Raw genomic sequence first — 21,645 nt, forward strand, 5'->3', positions numbered from 1 at the left:
TGGCTCTCATTAAATATTTTTGATTGACTTATCTCTGTGTTCACATACATTCCTTAATGCCTGATCAAAATTAAATTATTATCGTTCCATTAGCATGTTATTTTCAGAACATTTTATACACTTAACAATTTGACAGCAAGAGTTAATAACTAACACGTATTTACAGCACATCATATATATGTCATACTTTAAATACAGGCAGTAAAGTGTACAACTAAAATGAACTGACGTCTGTAGGACCCCGTCAAAGGGCATTAAATTCAAAATTTCAAAACAAACGTGAGGTTGTTTTTCTTAACATGTAACAGTTTACTTAGAGCTGGCGGGCAGTTGCAGACACACAGCTTGAATCTTCATTTGAAACATGGACGTAGATGGAAAGCACGATTCCAGTAGCAATGAAAAACCGGTGGATAAAGCTAAACCGCCTTCAATCGAGGATTTCATCGTTTTGAAGCCAATAAGCCGCGGTGCTTTTGGCAAGGTGTACCTTGCCCGGAAGAAGTCAAATTTGCGTTTATATGCCATTAAGGTTAGTTGGTTTGATTGTTGACGATTTTAATCATCAAAATGAGACGCATTTGTTTAAAAAAATAATTGTAATTGATGTTTTTTCTCTTTAGATGATGAAGAAAGCAGATATGGTTGTTAAAAATATGACGGGCCAGATGAAGGCAGAGAGAGCTGCACTTGCTTTGAGCAAAAGCCCCTTCGTGGTTCAACTGTTTTATTCCCTTCAGACGGCCACCAAGATCTATCTGGTAAGCCGTACACACGGTTCCGTTGCGTTGACGCTTAACAGACATCCTCATTCACTTTGAATGGGGTGACGTCAAGCGTTGCCGAACTGCATTGTTGTTCCGTGGCGTCGCGTCAGGTCCGTGGCACAGCCAATCAAATCCCGCATATGCAAATATGCCAGTACAAGTGCTAGCCAATCAAACCGCGTGTATGTAAATATGCCGGGAAAGCCATAGCGCAGCTCATTTCCTTATTTTCCCAAAAATGGAAGAAAAAATTATAATAACAGTAGGGAATCACCCGGTCTTGTACGACCAGTCCCTTTACACAAACAGGAGGGACCAGGCATAGTGACAGGTGGTAGAGACAGTGGGTGAAACTGGTATGTATTCGCCTGTTTGGGGAGTTTATATCCAGTGTACTTCGTTTTAACAACGAATGGACCGCTAGCAGGCATATACAGCATATTAAGCTAGCATGGCATGTAGCACAAAATAGCGCCATAGACATTAATGCCATACATCTTCATCATATAAATCCATTTTTAGCAATAATCGAGCTCTTAAAAGCGGGGTTATTTTTGCTTTGAGTTTCCAGAGGCGGGAGATTAATGTGATTGGTTGTCGGTCGCGTCTAACCCCATGCGCCAGATACGCCCTCCGGCAAGCGTCAACGGAGCGGTACCGTCCTAGCGTCACACCCAAAGCCGAAATAATGACACTTTCAAAAACACATTAACAGTGATTGCCTAAGATAAAGCTTTATTTGTATGTTGCTCTCAGGTCATGGAATATCTCATTGGTGGAGATGTCAAATCTCTGCTACACCATTATGGGTATTTCGACCAGGATATGTCTGTCCAATACATTTCAGAGGTTGCATTGGCTTTGGACTACCTCCACCGTCATGGTATAATCCACAGGTACTGTGATACTATTTCTTTATGTATTGTTTAATGTTAATAACACTGATTGAGTAGCCTTTTGATAAGACTTGTTGTGTGACTTGGACACTTACCTGATTTACAACTTTTTAGGGACTTAAAGCCAGACAACATGCTTATATCTAACAAAGGTCATGTTAAGCTGACAGACTTCGGCCTTTCTAAAGTCAAGCTTGACAGAGGTATGTAGTCCCGTCCCCTTAACATTTGAACGCATTGATCACAAAGTGAAATGGTATTAATATTTCCTTTTATTTCATCTCTGTGCTTTTCAGAGCTGAGTATTTTGGATATCCTTACTACTCCTTCCTTGGCTAAACCAAAACAAGATTACTTCCGCACCCCGGGTCAAGTGCTCTCCTTAATCAGCTCTCTTGGATTTGTAAGTGGATTACTATGATTTTGCGTGAAGAAATTCTCTAATAGTTCTTAATAGCTTTTAAGTTGAATAATGATTCCTTCTATAATTATTTTATCAAATGCAGAATTCACCTGCAGCAGAAGGAAAGCGCCACTGCAGCACATCTGCAGCGTCAAGTCCCCTTTCCTGCGGCAGACTAAGAAAGAAGAAAACCTCTCTTGGTTCTCCCTTGTTGAAGAAAGAGCAGCAGTGTTCACAGGCTCGATACCCTTGGAAAACAGGTATGTCATTGTACATATCAAAGAGTAACCCATCTTGGCTATTTCCAACCCTTTTCCGTGACAGTGTGGAATGCAAGGAATGTTTAAGGGGAGTACACCTTCCTTGTGAGCTCTTGGCACAGAAAATCAGATTTAACAGTTGCTTTTATCTGTTATGTCTCCATAGGACCCAACAATGTTGCGATTAGTCCTCACAAGCTGGCAAAAAATCTGACCCCCAGCCTGCTGAAGACCAGGAGAAGGTTTGAAACGATGAGTGCAGGCAGCACCACTGACACTGAAGGGGCCATCAGTCCACTGTGGGAGTGTGACGAGGTCAGTGATTGTAAACCTGACTGTATGTAATTTATAGTTTATTAAACACGGGTGTCCTGACTAGGGAGGGGCATGATTAATCGACGATCGATTATTGATCGTTAAGAATTTCGTCGATCACGTACATTTTTTTATCGATATAATTACATCGAAGCAGAACTTCAGAATTTTCTGAGGGAGACTCCCCCAACCCCTGGATTGCACCCTTACAGACTGGTGGAAAGTGAATGGAATAAGGTTCCCCAGGCTGGCCAAGTTAGCACTGAGGTACCTGTGCGTCCCAGCAACGTCAGTCCCCTCAGAGCGGGTGATTTCGGCGGCCTGGACTGACGGTCACCAGGCTGTGGTCGCGTCTGACCCCAGAGCATGTTAACATGCTTATGTTTATCAACAAAAATCAGTAGACTGGTGCTGAAGTTGTATGTGAGTTACTAGTTATTTTTTATGAGGCTTTGTAGCCTAATTAATTGTTAGGAAGGTTAATCTCTCTCTCCCTCTTTCTCGACTCGGTGCCTTTTGGATAGTTTGAGTCAGACCAAAGTATTATTATGTTTTGGGTTAAGTTATTTTTTAACATGATCGTTTTTTGTTTGTGTTTTTATTATTATTTTGGAACAAACAAGGGTCAATTGTGTTTAAGAACGCCGGCTCGCAGCTGCAGGCGCCGCTGCTTCAGAGCACCGCAGCGCATATCTTCAAGCTTAACCATTGAACGTCCAGTTAAACTGCCACAAGAGTTGTTCTTGCAATAAAGAAAAACATGCTGTATTTTCATTGCATTTCTAATATATAAAAAGTTAAATTTTTATATATTAGTCCTGACCATTTTTGTCCCCACCAGTTTGTCATTTCAAATGATGATATAGTTTTAAATGCTTACAGACATTTTGGCTTATTGAGTTTCATGTTTGTACAGTTATACTGCAGCTGTAAGCTGAATGAAATTTGATTTGCATGTTCTTATGCCTTCATTGGTTTATCCTTATTGTAACTGTTTCTTTTTATATTTTATTTAGAAAGAAAATGAACACGCTAACAAACAGAAGCATTCTGAATCCAAAGGAGAGTGTGTGCCCACAAAATGCACTGTTGTGGATGCCTCGTCAGCCTCGTCTGTAAAGAGGACATTTTCTGAAATGGAGAGAAGCCCGAGTCGTTGGAGATCCAAGCCAAGAAACGTAGCACAGCCTACAAGAGATGCTACGAGATTCCGGAAGAACCTGCAAGGCTTCACACTGGCCTGACTGGAACATTTTCTAACGTCCAAATCCTTGACTTCTTGGCCTCCACTGAGGGGATTGGGTTAGCTGTAGAGCGGATCCCAACACGCTCCAGTCCCATTGCTAAAAGTCTGTTAAGTGAACTAGAGGAGCCAACAGAGGACGTGTTTGAAGACGGACCCAAAGACCTATCACATTCAAGTTTCACATCACCCCTTACCGACAACATTGACGTATGCAGGAGCTTGCGCCTTGACTTTGATGGCTCTATGCACGAAACATCTCTCACTATGGACAGCTGTGCATCTCACAAGACAAGAAAGTTTGCCAAAAACAGAAATTCAGCATCATCTGATGAGCTAGAGGAACATAAAGATTCATCCATGTCTGAATCACTCCCACAAACTCCATGTGCTGTTGCTATGGGAACATCCACACTTGGTCACTTTGTCTGGAAAGGACCTCATTGCTCCTCCCTTAACCAGCTCCCTGATGGTGATGCAAATTCCTCCTCATTCCTCAAGCCGAAAAATGTTGTCGCTTTCCGTAGCTACTGTAGCTCCATCAACCACTCCAACATGTCGGGGGTGTCCCGGTTCAGCATCGGTTCTGTTGATGCTATGGACGTATCCACCACTGCTTCCCATTACTCCGCATCTGGCAACACAACACCAGTGCAGAAAAGACCCAGTTCCAACAGCTCTCTATGTCAGGTACGTTGTAGATCGATGTCCTAAGTTTGCAGTCCATAGAAGTTGTAACACTTTGGGTACACTAGAAATAAAAAAGATACTTTTTTGGGATGACCTAAATCAGTTTCAGAGTTGTGGTTATTTACCGGGGGTATTAAAATATATTGTAAATGACTTAAACCACACAAATGTTACTTATTCAAGGGTTTCTAATTCCATTTGTGTCATTGTCTTTGCTTCTCGCCCCAGACTCCTCAGCCCATGTCGACCTCTTACAACCCCTTAAGGACTCCAAAGAGTGTCAGGAGGGGGGCACTGCCTGTTGAGGGTGTACCCATTTTAGGAACTCCTGACTATTTGGCGCCGGAGCTTCTCTTGGGAAAACCACATGGTAAGATTGGGAAATTCAAAAGCTCAGAGTAACATAGCAGCACACAAATAGCCCAAAACGGTCCTAAAGTATTGACATTGGAAGGCTGACTCTGTAGTCTGTGTGACAAGCCCTTTTTGTTTGAGTTTCAGGAAGTTGTCAGTGTGGTAAGTTTATAGTGATATTGCCGTTCTGTGCGAGTAAGCTTGCATGATCACCCAGCCTGCTAATGTGCTAAAGGGAATGAGCTGATTCTTCCCCCATTGTCCTTCCCCTACTGGTTCTGGTTCTTCCCGTGGGATTGTTGGGAAAGACTGTGGGCCTGATCAGAGGGAAGGGGGCAGCAGTTAAAATGTGTGATTTTTAAAAAGGCTAAAGAAATGGGATTGTCTTTTAACATTCAGCTAACACCATTGTTACACGGAATCAGGTTTAATATTTGGGCTGATTGTGGCATATATTCAATATCCCTTGCTTTATTTTTGACATCACAATGCAAATTGTCATCTAATAATAACCTATTGATCAGATATGCTGTTATTTATTTCCTGTCAATCGCACCATGCCATTGTAACATGATTGCTGCCATTTGGATTCATGAGCAGTCAGTCTGTGACATGATTGATTCTTTGTGGCAGTGTTTATTCATCAGCTGTCAAGATTTGTTCATAGTTCAACTCAATAGATAATTGTGTTCTACAATCCTTGCATTCATTGCAAAAGACTGGTAAACCTACAATCCTAGACACGCATCAATATTAATGTGAGTGATAATTACATATATTTATGCTACATGTTGGTGATTGAAAGAAAATGAGTTCCCAGAACTTCCCTTTGTCCTCAACCTTACTAAGTCCCCGCTCCTGCCACTGCAGTACAATTGGTGCACTCTAACTGGAATGTAAAAACTTGTGGTATTTAAAGCCAGCAGCTGTGTGAAATGTGACTTCTCTTTGCTTCTATCCAGACTGCATGGTGGATTGGTGGGCGCTTGGTGTGTGTCTTTTTGAGTTCCTCACAGGTGTGCCACCTTTCAACGATGAGACTCCCCCTCTGGTCTTCCAGAATATTCTCAACAGAGGTGGGTTTGGTTTGCTTTTATAGAAACATCCTGACGTAAACCACACAATGCTCTCAAATATGTAACTCGCTCGCAGCCGGTGTTTTATGATCAACATGCCTAACAAATCAAAGTTTCAGTTTACATTATGATGTTGATGACATGCTTTCTGTCAACGGCTTCCTGTTAGAAATTGTTGCTTCTTTAACACTGTCAATCATTTTAGATATTCCCTGGCCTGAGGAAGAGGAGGAACTGTCTGTCAATGCAAGAAATGCAATTGAAATTCTCCTAACCATGGACATGACAAAAAGAGCTGGCCTAAAAGGTGAGAACAGCTTTACAAGATTTCAATTTAAAACAATGTTGGTCCTCAGATCTTCAATTTCAGGGAACTTACAGTGGGGCAAAAAAGTATTTAGTCAGCCACCAATTGTGCAAGTTCTCCCATTTAAAAAGATGAGAGATGCCTGTAATTTTCATCATAGGTACACTTCAACTATGAGAGACAGAATGGGGGAACCAATCCAGGAAATCACATTGTAGGATTTTTAAAGAATTAATTGGTAAATTCCTCGGTAAAATAAGTATTTGGTCACCTACAAATAAGCAAGATTTCTGGCTCTCACAGACCTGTAACTTCTTCTTTAAGAGGCTTCTCTGTCCTCCAATCGTTACCTGTATTAATGGCACCTTTTTGAACTCGTTATCAGTATAAAAGACACCTGTCCACAACCTCAAACAGTCATACTCCAAACTCCACTATGGCCAAGACCAAAGAGCTGTCAAAGGAGACCAGAGACAAAATTGTAGACCTGCACCAGGCTGGGAAAACTGAATCTGCAATAGGTAAGCAGCTTGGTGTGAAGAAATCAACTGTGGGAGCAATTATTAGAAAATGGAACACATACAAGACCACTGCTAATCTCCCTCGATCTGGGGCTCCACGCAAGATCTCACCCCGTGGGGTCAAAATGATCACAAGAACGGTGAGCAAAAATCCCAGAACCACACGGGGGGACCTAGTGAATGACCTGCAGAGAGCTGGGACCAAAGTAACAGAGGCTACCATCAGTAACACACTACGCCGCCAGGGACTTAAATCCTGCAGTTCCAGACGTGTCCCCCTGCTTAAGCCAGTACATGTCCAGGTCTGAAGTTTGCTAGAGGGCATTTGGATGATCCAGAACAGGATTGGGAGAATGTCATATGGTCAGATGAAACCAAAATAGAACTTTTTGGTAAAAACTCAACTTGTCGTGTTTGGAGGAGAAAGAATGCAGAGTTGCATCCAAAGAACACCATACCTACTGTGAAGCATGGGGGTGGAAACATCATGCTTTGGGGCTGTTTTTCTGCAAAGGGACCAGGACGACTGATCCGTGTAAAGGAAAGAATGAATGGGGCCATGTATCGTGAGATTTTGAGTGAAAACCTCCTTCCATCTGCAAGGGCACTGAAGATGAAGCGTGGCTGGGTCTTTCAGCATGACAATGATCCCAAACACACCGCCAGGGCAACGAAGGAGTGGCTTCGTAAGAAGCATTTCAAGGTCCTGGAGTGACCTAGCCAGTCTCCAGATCTCAACCCCATAGAAAATCTTTGGAGGGAGTTGAAAGTCTGTGTTGCCCAGCGACAGCCCCAAAACATCACTGCTTTAGAGGAGATCTGCATGGAGGAATGGGCCAACATACCAGCAACAGTGTGTGACAACCTTGTGAAGACTTACAGAAAACGTTTGACCTCTGTCATTGCCAACAAAGGGTATATAACAAAGTATTGAGATGAACTTTTGTTATTGACCAAATACTTATTTTCCACAATCATTTGAAAATAAATTCATTAAAAATCCTAGGATTCCTGGATTGTTTCCCCATTCTGTCTCTCATAGTTGAAGTATACCTATGATGAAAATTACAGGCCTCTCTCATCTTTTTAAATGGGAGAACTTGCACAATTGGTGGCTGACTGAATACTTTTTTGCCCCACTGTATCTGATAGAAATATGAGAAATTCAAATAAATATGTTTGTAAGTAAAAATGTTGTGGTATAATATAGAACACAACTAATTCATCTATCTCCTAAGGTTTTTTGAATTGTGTTGAACACTTTGGTGTTTCAAAGGAAAAACCAGAAACGATGAGACTGTTTCTAACAACTGTTACCAGGGAATTATTACATAATTAAATGCTAATATCATTTCTAGTTTCAATGTCCTTAATATCTCATCATCAAACTATATGACGCATTTTAATTCAAAGTGTGTTCTCATCTTTTTTTCCTGAACATCCACTAGAACTCAAAGCTCACCCGCTGTTCGAGGGCTTGGACTGGGACAACCAGCATAACCAGCCGATGCCTTTCATACCTCAGCCAGAGGACGAAACCGACACCTCGTACTTTGATGCAAGAAACAACGCTCAGCACATTGCCGTGTCTGGCTTCAGCCTCTAGAGTTATAAACAGTTGTGTTTTATTAAAGTAGCTGTCAACAAATTGTGGCTGTTGATTAAGTTGTGCAGGTTTGTGAATTCACGTGATCTCATGGTGGAATTTCCCCCAAAATCAGATCCTATATATTTAAAAAAACCCGGTAATGAATCCGATTCTGATAGTTTCTCTGTTCAAGGTGGTCACATTTTAAAAAGCATTTTAGGTATTTGCAATCACTGGTGATGAAAGGCAGGAAAAAAGCCAAATCCGTTAAATGATCACCTAGTTTACGAGTAGAAGGTACACTTGTTTTAAACTTTGGTATTACCATATTGCATAGTTATTTCTCTTAAATTAGGTTCTTATACTAGCAAAGTGTTATTTGCTTTGGCGATACCTTTTTTTTTTAAAGGCTTTGATTTCTGTGTTGTGATAAATACAAATAAGTAAGTTCATGGAGATGGGGCATTTACTGCCATGCCGACACCTCATTTTTTTTGCTGCACTGTTCATTGTAATGTTTTCTCTTGCTCTTAGCAGACTGGCTGGGAGTGCTGCCTAAATGTATCATTAAGGGATACAAAACTGCTTAAAAAATACTAATATATTCATCAATAAAATATTTTAAATCTACATCTTGTTATAAGACCATAGCACAGTACTTTATGTTGTAGCAGAACGGTGTTCCTGCTTTTATGTCATTTGTGTTTATAATTTTGATGTGTTCACCTGCTCATATTCCACACTACTAGTTTTAAGGATAGGTTCTCAAGGCTCCGATTCGCTTGTGAAATTTTATGTTGTTCGAAATGTGCAAATAAACTTGTACAAATAAAACTTGTTTGTAACATAATATACTTTGTTTGGATATCGTATATCTTTAGTGCCTGAAGGAAAAGTTGAAATAGTGTCTGAAAATAACTTAAGATAGATATTAATATCAACCGTTTCTTTAAAATATGAATCTACAGTTGGAAGCTAATTTCTCAAGCACTTTTGAGAAACCAGTTAGCTAGCAATGCTTAGGTGGTTCTGACCAAAGCTATATAGCCCATATATATTGGTTAAATCAACAGTCTAACTTTGACAAATTAAAGCTTTACAGAGGTTAAGTGTGGGACATTTTGGTGCTGTCATGCTGATGTTGTTACTGCTTGAAGACAGCCAAGCTAACGTTTTTCCAGCTCTTTGTGCTGAGCTAAGCTAACTCTGCTAGCTGTAGCACATTTTTACAGTACAACAGTAAAGCATTTTTAGTCTTCTCCCCAGTTCTAAGAAAGAAAGTTCATAAACCATTGTCTCAATTTATCCTACAATTCCTTAGAAATAACCTTGAAACTTCCAAGATAGTTTATGAAAACTTTATTTGAGGCTTGGATTATCACATGCAAACACCACTCTGTCCACAGGCAGATGGCTAGAAAGCCTTAGCATAACTTTAGTAGAAAGATAAAATATGACTTCTTTATTAAAACATAATGGCTCTGGAAGATTAGTGCTATTGCAGATGCAAAATTTGTAAATTATATAGTATTCTATATCCATAATACATGAAAATGCAATTAAAATACTGCATTTTAATCTGAACTGTACAGCTACTGTATACAATTTACATTGATCTCGCTTCTTTGCACACATCATTTTTACCATACCACTCACAACATCTTTGCACAAGCATATTACATCACACATTAAAATGATACGATATAGAAAAACTTGACAGGGTAAACAACAGTGACAAGTATTATGCATTAATAATTGGACAGCTGAATAGATTTGTATTCTCATCACCTAAAGGCTAAGGTATTATGATTAATGGTAATTTGGTCCAGCACAGGAACAATTATGCTACATTTAGTAAATGTAAGAAACCATAATGCCACCTAGGGTATAAATGTACCTTGATGATGATGACGAGGCACTTCTTCGATTTGGAAAACAATTTGAAGTAGATACCAGTATGACATAAAGCACAGATTGATATGCGGCAGGACAGGTGCCGAAAACATTAATAACCTTGTCTAACACATACATAAAACTCAGGGGCCACGTTAACATCATTTATACAGCTGAAATCTGGCGAGCAATGCCTTCATTTGAACTTTCTAAAAGCAATAAATATTAACTTAATCTCAGAATTAAAAAATCTCACAAATCAATATATTTTTTACACTCGCTCCTTCCTTCAGAACTACAATTATTACACGTTTTATTATAGCAGCATTGCCTGGGCAACTAATGAAAGAGAATCATGAAAATGTATAACCACATCAAGCGCTAAAAAAAACCCAACTAAGTATCAAGCCCCTTTTATGTGCAACAAGCCTTAGTAATGTAAATAATTGAGATGCTGCTGTCGTTGGCTTATAAACAAGCAGGAAGTCATGATTTCCAACTCTCAACACAAACCGTTTCATAGAGAAAAAGAATCCGGTACAGTGGCATCATCTTAAAAAACGTTCACAATCACAGGCTGCAACCCCTTACATTCCGGTTTCTATTTGATTCCACATCCACAGTGCTTGAGCTCCCTCTCACTCATTACTCTAGGCTCCTTCTTCATAGTGCAAAAGCAAATTACTTGGCTGTGGGTCTAAGCAGGGGGGAGTTACAGCCATTCGCAACCCGACCAAAGACATTTCGAGGACTCCTCTTTTTCCTCTATGCACATGGGTGTTTGGGCGAGAGCAGGTCTTAGTTGATTCTTCTATTAGGGAATAAGAAAGTGAAGAAGTTAAATTCGGTTTTGCAAATGTAGATTTTAATATTCAAGATTATATTTTTCTTTAAATAAAAGAAATACCTTCTCCTCCTTTGCAGATATAGGCGGATTAGCCACTGTACAACAAAGGGCCAAATAACAGCAAAGGCCAAACTGGTCGGAGAGATGTCGAAAGGCCACCAGGATGGTTTCTAGGGGAAAATATGAAGAATAAATAGCAATTAGCATTAGCTTTAAAATAAGCTTCCAAATAAGCTTAATTTAGATAATATATAAACAGTGAAATGTATTCTAAACTGCTTACCCGACTCTTCTTATTTACTGGAGTTGATCCATAAGTTGAAGACAGAGACATTGATTTTGCCTGCAGAGTGAGAAAAATAACAGGAAAGTCTGAATGAATACAGTGCCAAAGTACAAGGGTTTTATTTATCCAAGCCTAATCTATGTTATTTTTAGACCGGGTACTTTGCCCCGCAATGATTAATGAAAAAGTTTTTGAACGAAGAATGGAAGATTTTCTGTGTTGTTGATTCTAAAGTGCTGTGGATGGACATGAATGGTTTCAAATAGCTTGGAGATATTTATAGCCTTTACTTGCTTTTTAAAAACACAGGAAGTAGTCCAAGGTAGTTGTTAAAGGTTAATAAAATGTTAGAAGATAGCAAAATATTACCAACAGCCCATATTCATATATTTATATGGCTTATTTTGTCAGGCATTACTAAACCTAAAAGATGTAGGACCAGCAAAATAGTTTTTGTGCCAGTTTTTCTTATCAGGAACGAGAGGACAGGGAGGTCTGACCTGGTTTGCAGTCAGAGCCTCCAGGGTGTGCAGCCTCTCCAGAACACTTTGCATGTCCTCCTGCAGTCTAGCCAACGCTACAGCTATCTGCTCATTCAGGCTTCCTCCGGGTGTGACAACTCCTCCCCAGCGCTCCCTCTCCCCATCTCCACCACCGTACATGGGCATCAGAGATCCAGAGCCCAGGCCTGGAGACCTGGAGCCTAAAAACACAGAAACAACTTAGAATTATTGTTTGCACCAGCCAAAAAAAGAAAACGTTCTGCTGCTTTCCTTCAGAACGCTGTGTGGAGCATAAACAGCTCTATTCAGGACAATCTCACCTTCTTCTCTTCTGACCAAAGAGCTGTTAGACATGTCCGCATCCAGTCTCTGTCTCTGCGACACTGTTCCGTCGTTCTCTCCATCTTCTCCTCCACACATGATGCCCTCTGGTGCACCGTGAACATCGTCTCGGGGCTCCTCTAGAGGGGGCAGGATGTGGTTCTCTTCTTCATCCAGGTCATCCAAAGATTGGTTATGCTCTGAGCTCTGGAGAAGATGTGCATTACAAATTAATCAATGACAGCCAAGTAGCTACAAACACTTTGCTATCCAATTTTAAGGTGCCACTTGCCTCTTCCTTGCCGAACTGGTCCACAGAATCACAGTAAACTTCGCTGTCTGAGTCACTGGCCAGCTGGCTGGGACCAGACACATCTACACCGGGGTCTGAGAGCAGTACCAAGGGCAAGAAAAGGGAACAAAAAAAGCTCAGACTCATCCTGAGTTTTTTGTCCATTTGAGCCAATAATTGATTCTATTAAAAAAGGAGCAGCTGATGTGTAAAGTGTTCAGTCACTGCGGCTGAGTTGCCACAGCTCTGTTTAGCAGATTATCTGATCACATGGAGCACTGAGACACCGGCACTCAAAGTCGATGTGAGGAGAGTGCAGAGTCCGCAGAAACACAATGCAAGACTTAAAAGAGAACAGAATGTTGTCGTGGCAGTCGCTTTTTTCCTCACCTGTGTGGTGACCGTTGAGCAGAGGCTCAGCGACTGAGCCATCCTGAGAGGTGTCACCGTTTGGACTGGCCTTGGGATGACTCCCATTGGTCAGATGGACGACCCCGTTGGACACTTTACCGTTGGAAAGAGGCCCTTTGTGTCTCCTGGCTGAACCCTTCTTCTTTGGTAGAGAAGCTGCTGATTTCTTGTCTGAAATGAAACCCAAGTCAACTAAATGTCTTTTTTACAGCACTGATGGACACAGTATTGATAACGTTTACCTTTTTTAACCTCTTTTATCACTTCTTCTTCTTCTTCTTCCTCTTCTTCTTCTTCTTCATCATCTTCTTCGTCCTCGTCTAATTCCTCTTCCTCATCCTGTGTTTCTTCCTCTGACTTTTCCTTCACTTCCTTTGACTTGAGCCTGGCAGGACGAGTCTCCAGGGTGCCGTTCATCTTCATTGTTCTGACGATGCTCTTTGCGATGCTCTTCGATGGCATTGCATTCATCATTGAACCGAACCCTGTGCAGAAAAAATGATGTCATTTAAAAACAAACACAGAGGAATGCTTCTATAGAGGTTAAGGTTACCAATAATTTCTTAATGTGGCGATTTAAATCAAAATGAGTTATCCGCTAAGTCTACGGCTGTTTGGATCTGAGCAAAACCCTTATGTAGTTTATGAGAAAGTGCTAATACAAAGGGTCTATACCACTAATTCACCAACTTGACTGCTACTAAGGACCAAAAGCATCTGAGCTACAACACCACACAAATGCTATACCACTAAAAGCTATACCACCAGACAATATTTAGACAGCATTATACTTGCCATCCATTTGCCTAGCAAACTGTGTCAAACGGGCTAAGCATATAAAAAGAGGCAAATTGTTAAAAGGTTAAGATCCACATGCTGTTATTGACATCACACACCAAGTGAAAAGGCGGTGATTAAAAACCTACCCATGCTGAGGTCTGATATCTGTGTGATCTTTTTCCTATCTTCAATCAGCTCATAGAACGGGCCGAGGACACGTAGTAACTCCTCCACCTCATCCGTCATGGGCATACCTTCGAGGATCTATCAATGACAAACATCAGTGACAGCGATGTTTAGCTCAAAACAATAAAAGATTTGACTTTAATATACTATGTTATACAATGTTGTCATGAAAAGTAACATACCAGTTTCATTTCATCAACGTAGCCTGCCATTGCTTTTTCTTTTGACATATCTCCGAGAGAGCTCCACGCATCCCTATCACATTCAAACAACAACAGTATTGAACAAGCTCAGTTTATTTAAGGTTAATGTGTCTGTCATCTGAGGTTCAAAGGCCGACTGTAATACAACAGTTATCCCTTAAATAGGAGCAGTCGGCAATTAGAATCCAATATATTTTTTGTCAAATTAAGCCAATATCTCCCCACCATTCGATAGCAGTTTGCTCTGTGTGTGAGCTGTTCACATACAGACCTATGGGAAACAAATTAGGTTTCTGGGACCAAACCACACAACATTATTGAAAAAGAGTAAATGTGGAGGGGGGATTTGTATGAGTTTTGAGGATAAATATCGCAGACTCCAACTTAAAACAAGTGTTTTTACAGTTTTTAATAAACTCGCAATCCCCCACCCCAACGGGACCATGAGAGAAACTGTGCAGGCTAGTGGGTAAGAGGTTACATTCCAAGGGTCCAAAGATTCCCTAACACAACTTAAGATTAAAGGGAGAGAATCAGGAGAGTCTGATCCCCAGTGGACAGAATTTTTACTCTGTCGTATTGCACAGTGAGGTCAAAGTGGGCCAAAAGCAACATGTTGTGCAACGTGCACAAGCACAGTGTGGTTTGCCCAGAAACAGCTTTTCCCATGAATTGTACAAAGAATGTAATGACCTATATGTATAACATAAAAACGTATACAATACAACTCATTGACTGACGGTATATTTACCATTTAGCTTTGCCAACTGCATCCCAGAAGCCAGGTCGGGGTATACTGCATGCACCCACTGTGGCTTGTTTATAATAACTGTAGAACTTGAGCATCATATCATTGGACGGCTGAAAGGGACCTGAGGGAAACAAAGGACAAGTCATTCCACAAACTAAAAGTACTTAGCACTATTCTTACTGTTTCTATCTCTAACAAGGCTCGCAGAATGGACAATAATTGATTGGCAAGATTGCTGGCAGGAAAGCAAATCTCTGCACACTGTTAGTAAAGTGGATTAGGCCTTTTAAATCGCACAAGATCCAAAGTAAACCAAGCTGTTGCACTGCAACAGACTATGCCTGACACCATTCTGTTTGTACCCTATGTTAAATCCATTTACCGGTCTAAATTATAGAAATATCGACTGTGTTTTTCACTTACCATTCGGGTGTAAACTCTTAATCACTTTTACTGCAGCCTCGAACCTTAGGAGGGTCAAACGACTCTCATCCACCACTTCCACACTCTCCAGCTCCATTGTGCCACACTGAGATTGTCAACACAAAACCTACAGAAAGACAGTAAATAAACAGACGCTATTATATGGGAAAGAGTATATGCTAGAAGCGGATTTCAACAACAACATCCATACTAGCTGTCTATAACAGCCCGGCAGAAAAAAAACAGACTTTTGTTATGCTAATGTAACTAGCTAAACTTGCAAGTTATTGTATTTACAGTATGGGGTGACCGCCAATAGGAGGAGGTTGTGTCTGTTGTGTATCTAGGACACATAATAAGCTATGCGACACACGTCAAACTGCCTATATTTTAGTATTAAATCCAACAATTACTTCCAAACTGTCGAAGAAAACGCTCTAAGCCGATGATACGTACCGTTAATGCCAACGGCCTATCTGTTTGTCAGAAGGCGACCTGTCTTTAGCCTTCGACCAGACGCCATCAACAGTGTATAATGCCAGATAGAGGTGTACTTTGGTACTTGTAGTTTTTTACTAGATATCACCAGTTCCTACTAGGACCACAATCCTTTGCGTGAAAATGTAGTTTGAAGTCTTTTGGATAAATAAACATGTACTGAATAAACAAGAAAAGCATTACTAGTAACATTTTAGTCTATAATATTTAAATGCAATCGTGACACAAATTAAACTATACGTATAGTCATAGTTTAGGGTAGAACTACATTGACCACAATTCCCTAATCGGGATCCATGTTTTTTCTACAGTTGGAAGGGTGATAGGGGGTAGAGAGTAAAAAACAAGAGCTCTCACTTTGTTTTTAATTTCGAGTACCAAACTTCTTCGTAAAATAACTATATCTGAAATGTTTTCAAAAATGTACAATAATCAAGTTAATGTTAAAGTAAACCTTAAAAATATTATACAAACAAAAATATCAACATTAACAACTTCAGTTAATGAAAATCGGCTTATATATTTTCTTTTAGTTTTGGACTGTTTGCAAGACAAAACATAACATTTGAATACCTTAGTTCTTCTTAGCATATTTTAATGGGTATTTTTCCAACATTTCTTTAATTTAACCAATAATTAATTAATTAATTGATGGAAATATTTGCAGATTAATCAATTGTGCAGATGTAAAGATGCATCAGATCTTGTACTTAAGCAGGGTTAGAAATATTATGTGGAAATCAGAAATTATGAATAACTATTAAAATGTTTACTCGAGTACAAAAGTATTAGGGCATCAAAATATATACAAAGCACTAAAGGTAGCTCTCACTATGCAGACTAAACACTTTTAGAAAATGTGTATTATAATAGTACATTTCAAATAATGCATCAATGGTGTCTACACCACTTTGAGGTTCAAGCTGGCTAAGGGGGGGGGGGGGGGGTGCTTTTAAAATATTTGAATTCATTTGATGGTTATATTCAGTATTTCTCTTCCCAACATGCACAGCATCTTTTATGGTTAGAGCAACCAACATTTAATTGCAAAAGGGCTTCAGCACATGACGCTGATGCCTTGCTTGCAGAGAAAACACTGATCCCCCGTATAAGCAGTTGGGTGTGTACTCCTCCCGAATACAAACGATCTTCGAGTTGAGGTTACGCCAAAGCGAGGGCAGGAATCCCACAATAGCAGGCTGAGAGGATCCTTTTTTTTCGAAGCGGAGCTGGGCTAGTGGCTGTTTGAATCAAAGGAAGGCAGAGGGAAGGGAGGCTCTGTGGGGAGATGTAAGATGGCAGAGCTACAAATGTTGTTAGAGGAAGAGATTCCAGCCGGTAAAAGAGCGCTTGTGGAGAGTTACCAAAACCTTACCAGAGTAGCAGACTACTGCGAGAACAATTATGTCCAGGTAAGTGAGTTAGCATGTTATCTTCAACGTCCTTTTGTCGCGAAAAGCTCCGGATTGAATTGGTTGTTGGGACAGGAAATGTGGATAAAGAAGCCGGAATGATCTCCTCCGCCCAAAGCTAGGAGCTGTAATACCAGTCTGATGCCTTTACAACTGCGGGATATTTAGATATATTGTATATTTTCGACTATTCATCACATTTATTCCGTTTATACTGAGGGTGTGTCTACTTTTTTATTATTACACTGGGTCGGTTCAAAAACTGCTTCCACTCACTGCTGATACGGAGGCCTTTTGAGTGTTAACGTTACAGAAGCAAGTTTTAGCTGTTAACAAGGATTTCATCTTATTTAAAGACACCAAAAAGATAGTCAATCTAGTTTTTGTTCCACCTTTATTGACATTGACAAAGCTTTATATGTACATTAGTGAGCAACTAAATGTCACATTGACAGTACACGTCTGCATTAATATTGTAGTAGCACTGAGCAGTCCATTCCATTCCATAAGGTCATTAAACTCACCATTTAACACCACAAAGGCGCCCATTGGGATACTACAGGAATAAAACAGTGGAGGTGTACTGGCTACATTATTGACTTGTAAGCACTGTGCTATGTCAGCGCGTGGCTTTTATTGTTGCTGCATTATATTGAACTATTAGACACATTTTAATGCCACATTAAAGCCTTATAAATGCATTGAAATCGGTGTAAGGCAGCTTTACGGAGAGTCTATTTGAGCTTGGTTTGCAACTAGGCTGAGGGAGGAATGTAAAGCCTTTGTTATTTGGTCAATAAAGGTTGGAGGTATTGATTTGTCTCAATTCATCCGTGGGAACAGACCTTACTTTGGTTTTAATGGGGGTTCCCTGTTCATTTAGTTCTATATTGTAATAACAGTGCCTTTATTGATAGGTCATGTAGTGTGCCATGAAACTTCACGTCATCTGTGGTAAGCCACATCTGAAAAAAAACCACACAGCCCAGCCAGAGCTGCTTTCAGTGAGCACACTGGGTGACACACAAACTGTGGTTTGTGAGAAAACACTTTTTAACAGGAAGACAAACAACCCACCATATCAGCTGCAGTGGGTGTGTCCATTCCAGCTGTACTCCCCAAGGACTCCCTGTAATTTACTTTTCTGTCCTCAGTGGTATTGTGAGGCTCAGCTCTGAATGTTGTGTTGCTGTTACAACCCGTGCACACCCTACAGAACAAGAAGATTATCATGGTCGTTCAATTGTGCCCTATATAGAGTTCATTATGTTTGTCCCGCTGCTTTTTAAAGCAAACATGCACTTATTTCCCATGGTAGTTTTAATGCAGGATAATAACTAAATGTCTTTGTTGTAGATCTTGTTTAGCAGACTGACATGAGTTAGGGCAATTGCAAACTGATTCCCAACAATGACACAGTAACATGATCTATAGCAAAGCAGAAGCAATGGCTTTTTGTCCAACACATTTGCACTCAACTTGTTTTCATAGCCAGTTTGAAGGCTGCTGTTATCTGCAGTCCAAACAACAGCCCAACTTTTTTGCTGAGCATTGCTGTCTTCAAAACTTATTCTAAAATGACAAACCCTCACTTTTCTGTACTGCAAGTCTAACCTACATACTGACAAAAAAGGAGATGTGTCTGGTGCAGAGATTATTGAACACTACTGAAGTTGGTGTTGAATTTTTGTTGAGACTTGGTTTTCTTTTTTAGATAACATTTGACAACTTTGTCTGCTCTTGATAAATGTTTGGTATTCCACAAAACAAAGGTTGGTTAGATTATACCTGATTTAAATGTACAACTTTGCATTTGTTAGGTGAAACAATAGGAATAACTAGCAAGGTTTTTATCTGTATTGCTAGTAGTACTTGTTCTGAATCCATGGCAACATCCAGCCCGATATTTAAGACCAATACTGACACAGTTCTCTTGCTCATTTGAAGTATTTTGTCTAAACTGGAAAGCTTATTAATAAAACACAAATTGGCATCCTTGTTAAATAAGGAACTGAAATGTTATTTACATCTGCCAAGTTCTGTATTATCCGACAACATTTGAATGTGTTTATATTTGGTAAGTAGAAGAGGCTCCATCCGAAACCAAAAAGATGTCAAATGAGCTATGTGGGCAAGCATGGATGTACATTTGATTTAACTTTAGCTATAAAACGTTGTGTCATGAGCTGAGTTGTGCTTGAGCAATTTTTTTTTTTTAAACGCAGGATTTTCTAAGCTTTCGGGCACACGTTGCGCGCTCTGTGTGAAGCGAGTGTCAGACTAACAGTGCACTTTTCATAATCCCTCTCTGTGTGCTGTAGATACACTCTCTCTCTCTGCCTCCGATAGACACACAGACACAGACACAGTCACATACACAGTGCACTCTGAACTAAACCCCGCACATATCAACATGCCTCAGCATGAATCGGCTCGTCCTTTCAGCACTCCTCCTTCACATTTCCATCCCTCCTCTCCTCTCTATGTTCCTGTCATGGAGGCTGTGGTGTTGGAAATGTTCAGTGACTTGTAGTGCGGCTCAGCAGGCGGAAGCAGATGGAGAAGACTGTATTTAAAAAAAAAATCCCTGCCCTACTTTGTCTACTTGATAGTGACTTTTGTTTGTTCACGGAGTGTGTGTGTGTAGCTTATGACACACTGACAGCTCAGAGTTATGTTTCCTGTTTGCCCTGCTGACCGGAGACTGCCTCCCTGGAAATGCCTTCTTCTCTCTGTCAGGAAGTGCCTTAAAAATAGAGCCAAAAACACCCTTTCAAATTAAGATACATGCACAGAGATGAATATGGTTTCATATTTATCTTTTTTATTTAATCTAGCTATTTAAGACAGTCACACAGACATGTAGTTTATATTTTACCTGCTGCACCCTGAACATTTATTGTGCTCATTCTCGGTTTTGTTTAACCTCCGGGACAAGGACACTTGCACTGTATGCAAAGTGGGCCACCTGGCCATGTTGGCAGGAAGACACACTGGAAGTGCTTTTCACTGCTTAGATAAACACTACAATTCAGTTTTGTTAGGCTGTTTTTATCATTTATTCATCGACAAAAAAAGGAATTTGCATCTTTTGGAGTGGGGCATCTGTAGCCTTCCTTTTTCATATGACAGTATATCCCTTTTTAGATGTCACTGTGAGCTCTGAGAATGATCATGTTTTCCATTTAGGGCTTCTTTGTTCATTTAAATGACCAAACAATGAATTTGATTTAACACTAAATGATAATATATAGATTTTTCTGACCAGTATAATACCTGATTTAAAAGCACTTGCGTCAGCAGCCTGTTGGTAGTTAAAGGTTGATTTGATATCTCCTAAAATGAAACACTTAACCATCATAATCCCATCAGATCACTTTCAAAATAGCCACATACTGTATTTAGCCTTCCATTTACAAAACGAGCGGTAATATATTTTCTAAAATAGATTTGGTGTCATTACCACGAATTATTGAGGCAAGGTTGAATAATCGGAATACAGTACGGGGGAATAGGGAAGTGGAAGTGAGATTTATGGAAAACCGAGAGGGTCGTATGTCAGATCAGATGAATGTCGCAAGCTCTGAGCATGTGACGCTCCCTGCTGAGCCAGCATGATGCCCACTTCTGCTCCGAAACAAGCAGCTTGGAACTGAGGGCTGACATGTGATAACGGATGGAGGTGCAGCGGAGAGTCCTGGATATATGTCCTCTCCATGTCCTGGTCATATAACCTTACCTGTCCTGTTTTCCCAGGTTTATTAATGTGAGTTTCTCCCTGAAAGAGAACAGGGGGCTTTTTTTCTTTTCAGCACTGCTCTGTCTCTGGAGTCCTTGTTTCCTGTCCTTCTTTTTCAGTCTCTTTCCATCTTTCTCTCTTCCGAGTGGCCTGGTTTTTCTCCCATGGTGCCGACGCCTAGCGGCTCTCCGCCTACAACTTGGGCCCATTCATCCTTTTTGACCACCTGTCACTCCCCCACCCCTCAGCTGACCGGAGCTGGTTTGGTCCAGACTGTGGGACTGATCTGTTACAGTCTGGTTAGACTATAGGAGTTCAGAGGAATTAAGTTTAGGCTTATCAGACATCTTTGTCTTCCTGTATTCATGCCATAGCAGTGTCAGGATTCTATCGATAGATTTTCGAAAAGTGTAAAGAATCCATCCAACACTCAGGGTGTGTGTCAAGGTAACCCATCAAACACGAAGAAAAGCTCCCCTAGCCGTCTGGAATACTCAGAAAATGAACTTGTGTTTATTTGTTTATCAGTTTTTCTGTTGTTTCTGCCAAACCCCCTTCACAAGTCGCTGCTGAAAGGTTAATGAGTTTCCTCCATGTGCCGACTTCCCCTTTGTGTCTCCTGCCTGACATGCTGAAGGAATTTTTAATTGTGCGCTGGCAGATCTTCAAGGTCAGGTAGA

At 40.4% G+C, this 21,645-nt stretch overlaps 3 protein-coding genes across 13 annotated transcripts in view; 2 read left to right on the forward strand and 1 right to left on the reverse strand.

Annotated features, from left to right (window-relative positions):
• Positions 1-235: 235 nt before the first annotated feature.
• mastl (microtubule associated serine/threonine kinase-like) lies at positions 236-9,245 on the forward strand. The gene is given in 13 exon segments (XM_063873958.1): positions 236-532; positions 624-761; positions 1,524-1,663; positions 1,778-1,866; positions 1,960-2,066; positions 2,170-2,326; positions 2,493-2,641; positions 3,658-3,784; positions 3,787-4,574; positions 4,803-4,944; positions 5,891-6,004; positions 6,210-6,311; positions 8,281-9,245. Coding segments are annotated over 13 exon segments (2,379 nt in total). The 5' UTR covers positions 236-364; the 3' UTR covers positions 8,439-9,245.
• Positions 9,246-9,764: 519 nt separating this feature from the next.
• Positions 9,765-15,869, reverse strand: acbd5a (acyl-CoA binding domain containing 5a). Of its 2 annotated transcripts, XM_063873763.1 has the most exons (14): positions 15,773-15,869; positions 15,317-15,443; positions 14,894-15,014; positions 14,122-14,194; positions 13,900-14,017; positions 13,769-13,801; positions 13,216-13,458; positions 12,953-13,144; positions 12,563-12,657; positions 12,270-12,477; positions 11,947-12,149; positions 11,444-11,503; positions 11,221-11,330; positions 9,765-11,124 (listed from the first exon to the last, which is right to left on the reverse strand). In XM_063873763.1, exons 2-14 carry the CDS (start codon positions 15,411-15,413, stop codon positions 11,112-11,114), a joined length of 1,566 nt encoding a protein of 521 aa, XP_063729833.1. In that variant the 5' UTR covers positions 15,414-15,443; positions 15,773-15,869; the 3' UTR covers positions 9,765-11,111. The 2 variants fall into 2 exon arrangements, with proteins under 2 accessions (XP_063729833.1, XP_063729834.1); XM_063873764.1 differs by lacking the exon at positions 13,769-13,801.
• A 1,117-nt stretch (positions 15,870-16,986) lies between these two features.
• The window catches only part of abi1a (abl-interactor 1a), a 46,123-nt gene continuing 41,464 nt past the window's right edge, over positions 16,987-21,645 (forward strand). For all 10 annotated transcript variants that reach the window (XM_063912546.1, XM_063912548.1, XM_063912552.1 and 7 more), the window contains exon 1: positions 16,987-17,226. In XM_063912546.1, the coding sequence (XP_063768616.1) occupies positions 17,110-17,226 (117 nt within the window). In that variant the 5' untranslated portion in view covers positions 16,987-17,109. The remainder of the gene's footprint in view (positions 17,227-21,645) is intronic.

Source organism: Eleginops maclovinus, chromosome 21 (genome assembly GCF_036324505.1).
Source record: "Eleginops maclovinus isolate JMC-PN-2008 ecotype Puerto Natales chromosome 21, JC_Emac_rtc_rv5, whole genome shotgun sequence".
Taxonomy (NCBI): Eukaryota; Metazoa; Chordata; class Actinopteri; order Perciformes; family Eleginopidae; genus Eleginops; species Eleginops maclovinus.

Bases quoted from the DNA above. Each gene is read 5' to 3' on its own strand.
- acbd5a (XM_063873763.1), bottom strand. From the start codon at position 15,413: ATGGAGCTGGAGAGTGTGGAAGTGGTGGATGAGAGTCGTTTGACCCTC. The intron at 13,145-13,215 runs GTAAACGTTATC...GTTTCATTTCAG, and splicing joins GATAAAAGAGGTTAAAAAAG to ACAAGAAATCAGCAGCTTCT. The intron at 12,150-12,269 runs GTGAGATTGTCC...CTGTGTTTTTAG, and splicing joins TTTGGTCAGAAGAGAAGAAG to GCTCCAGGTCTCCAGGCCTG.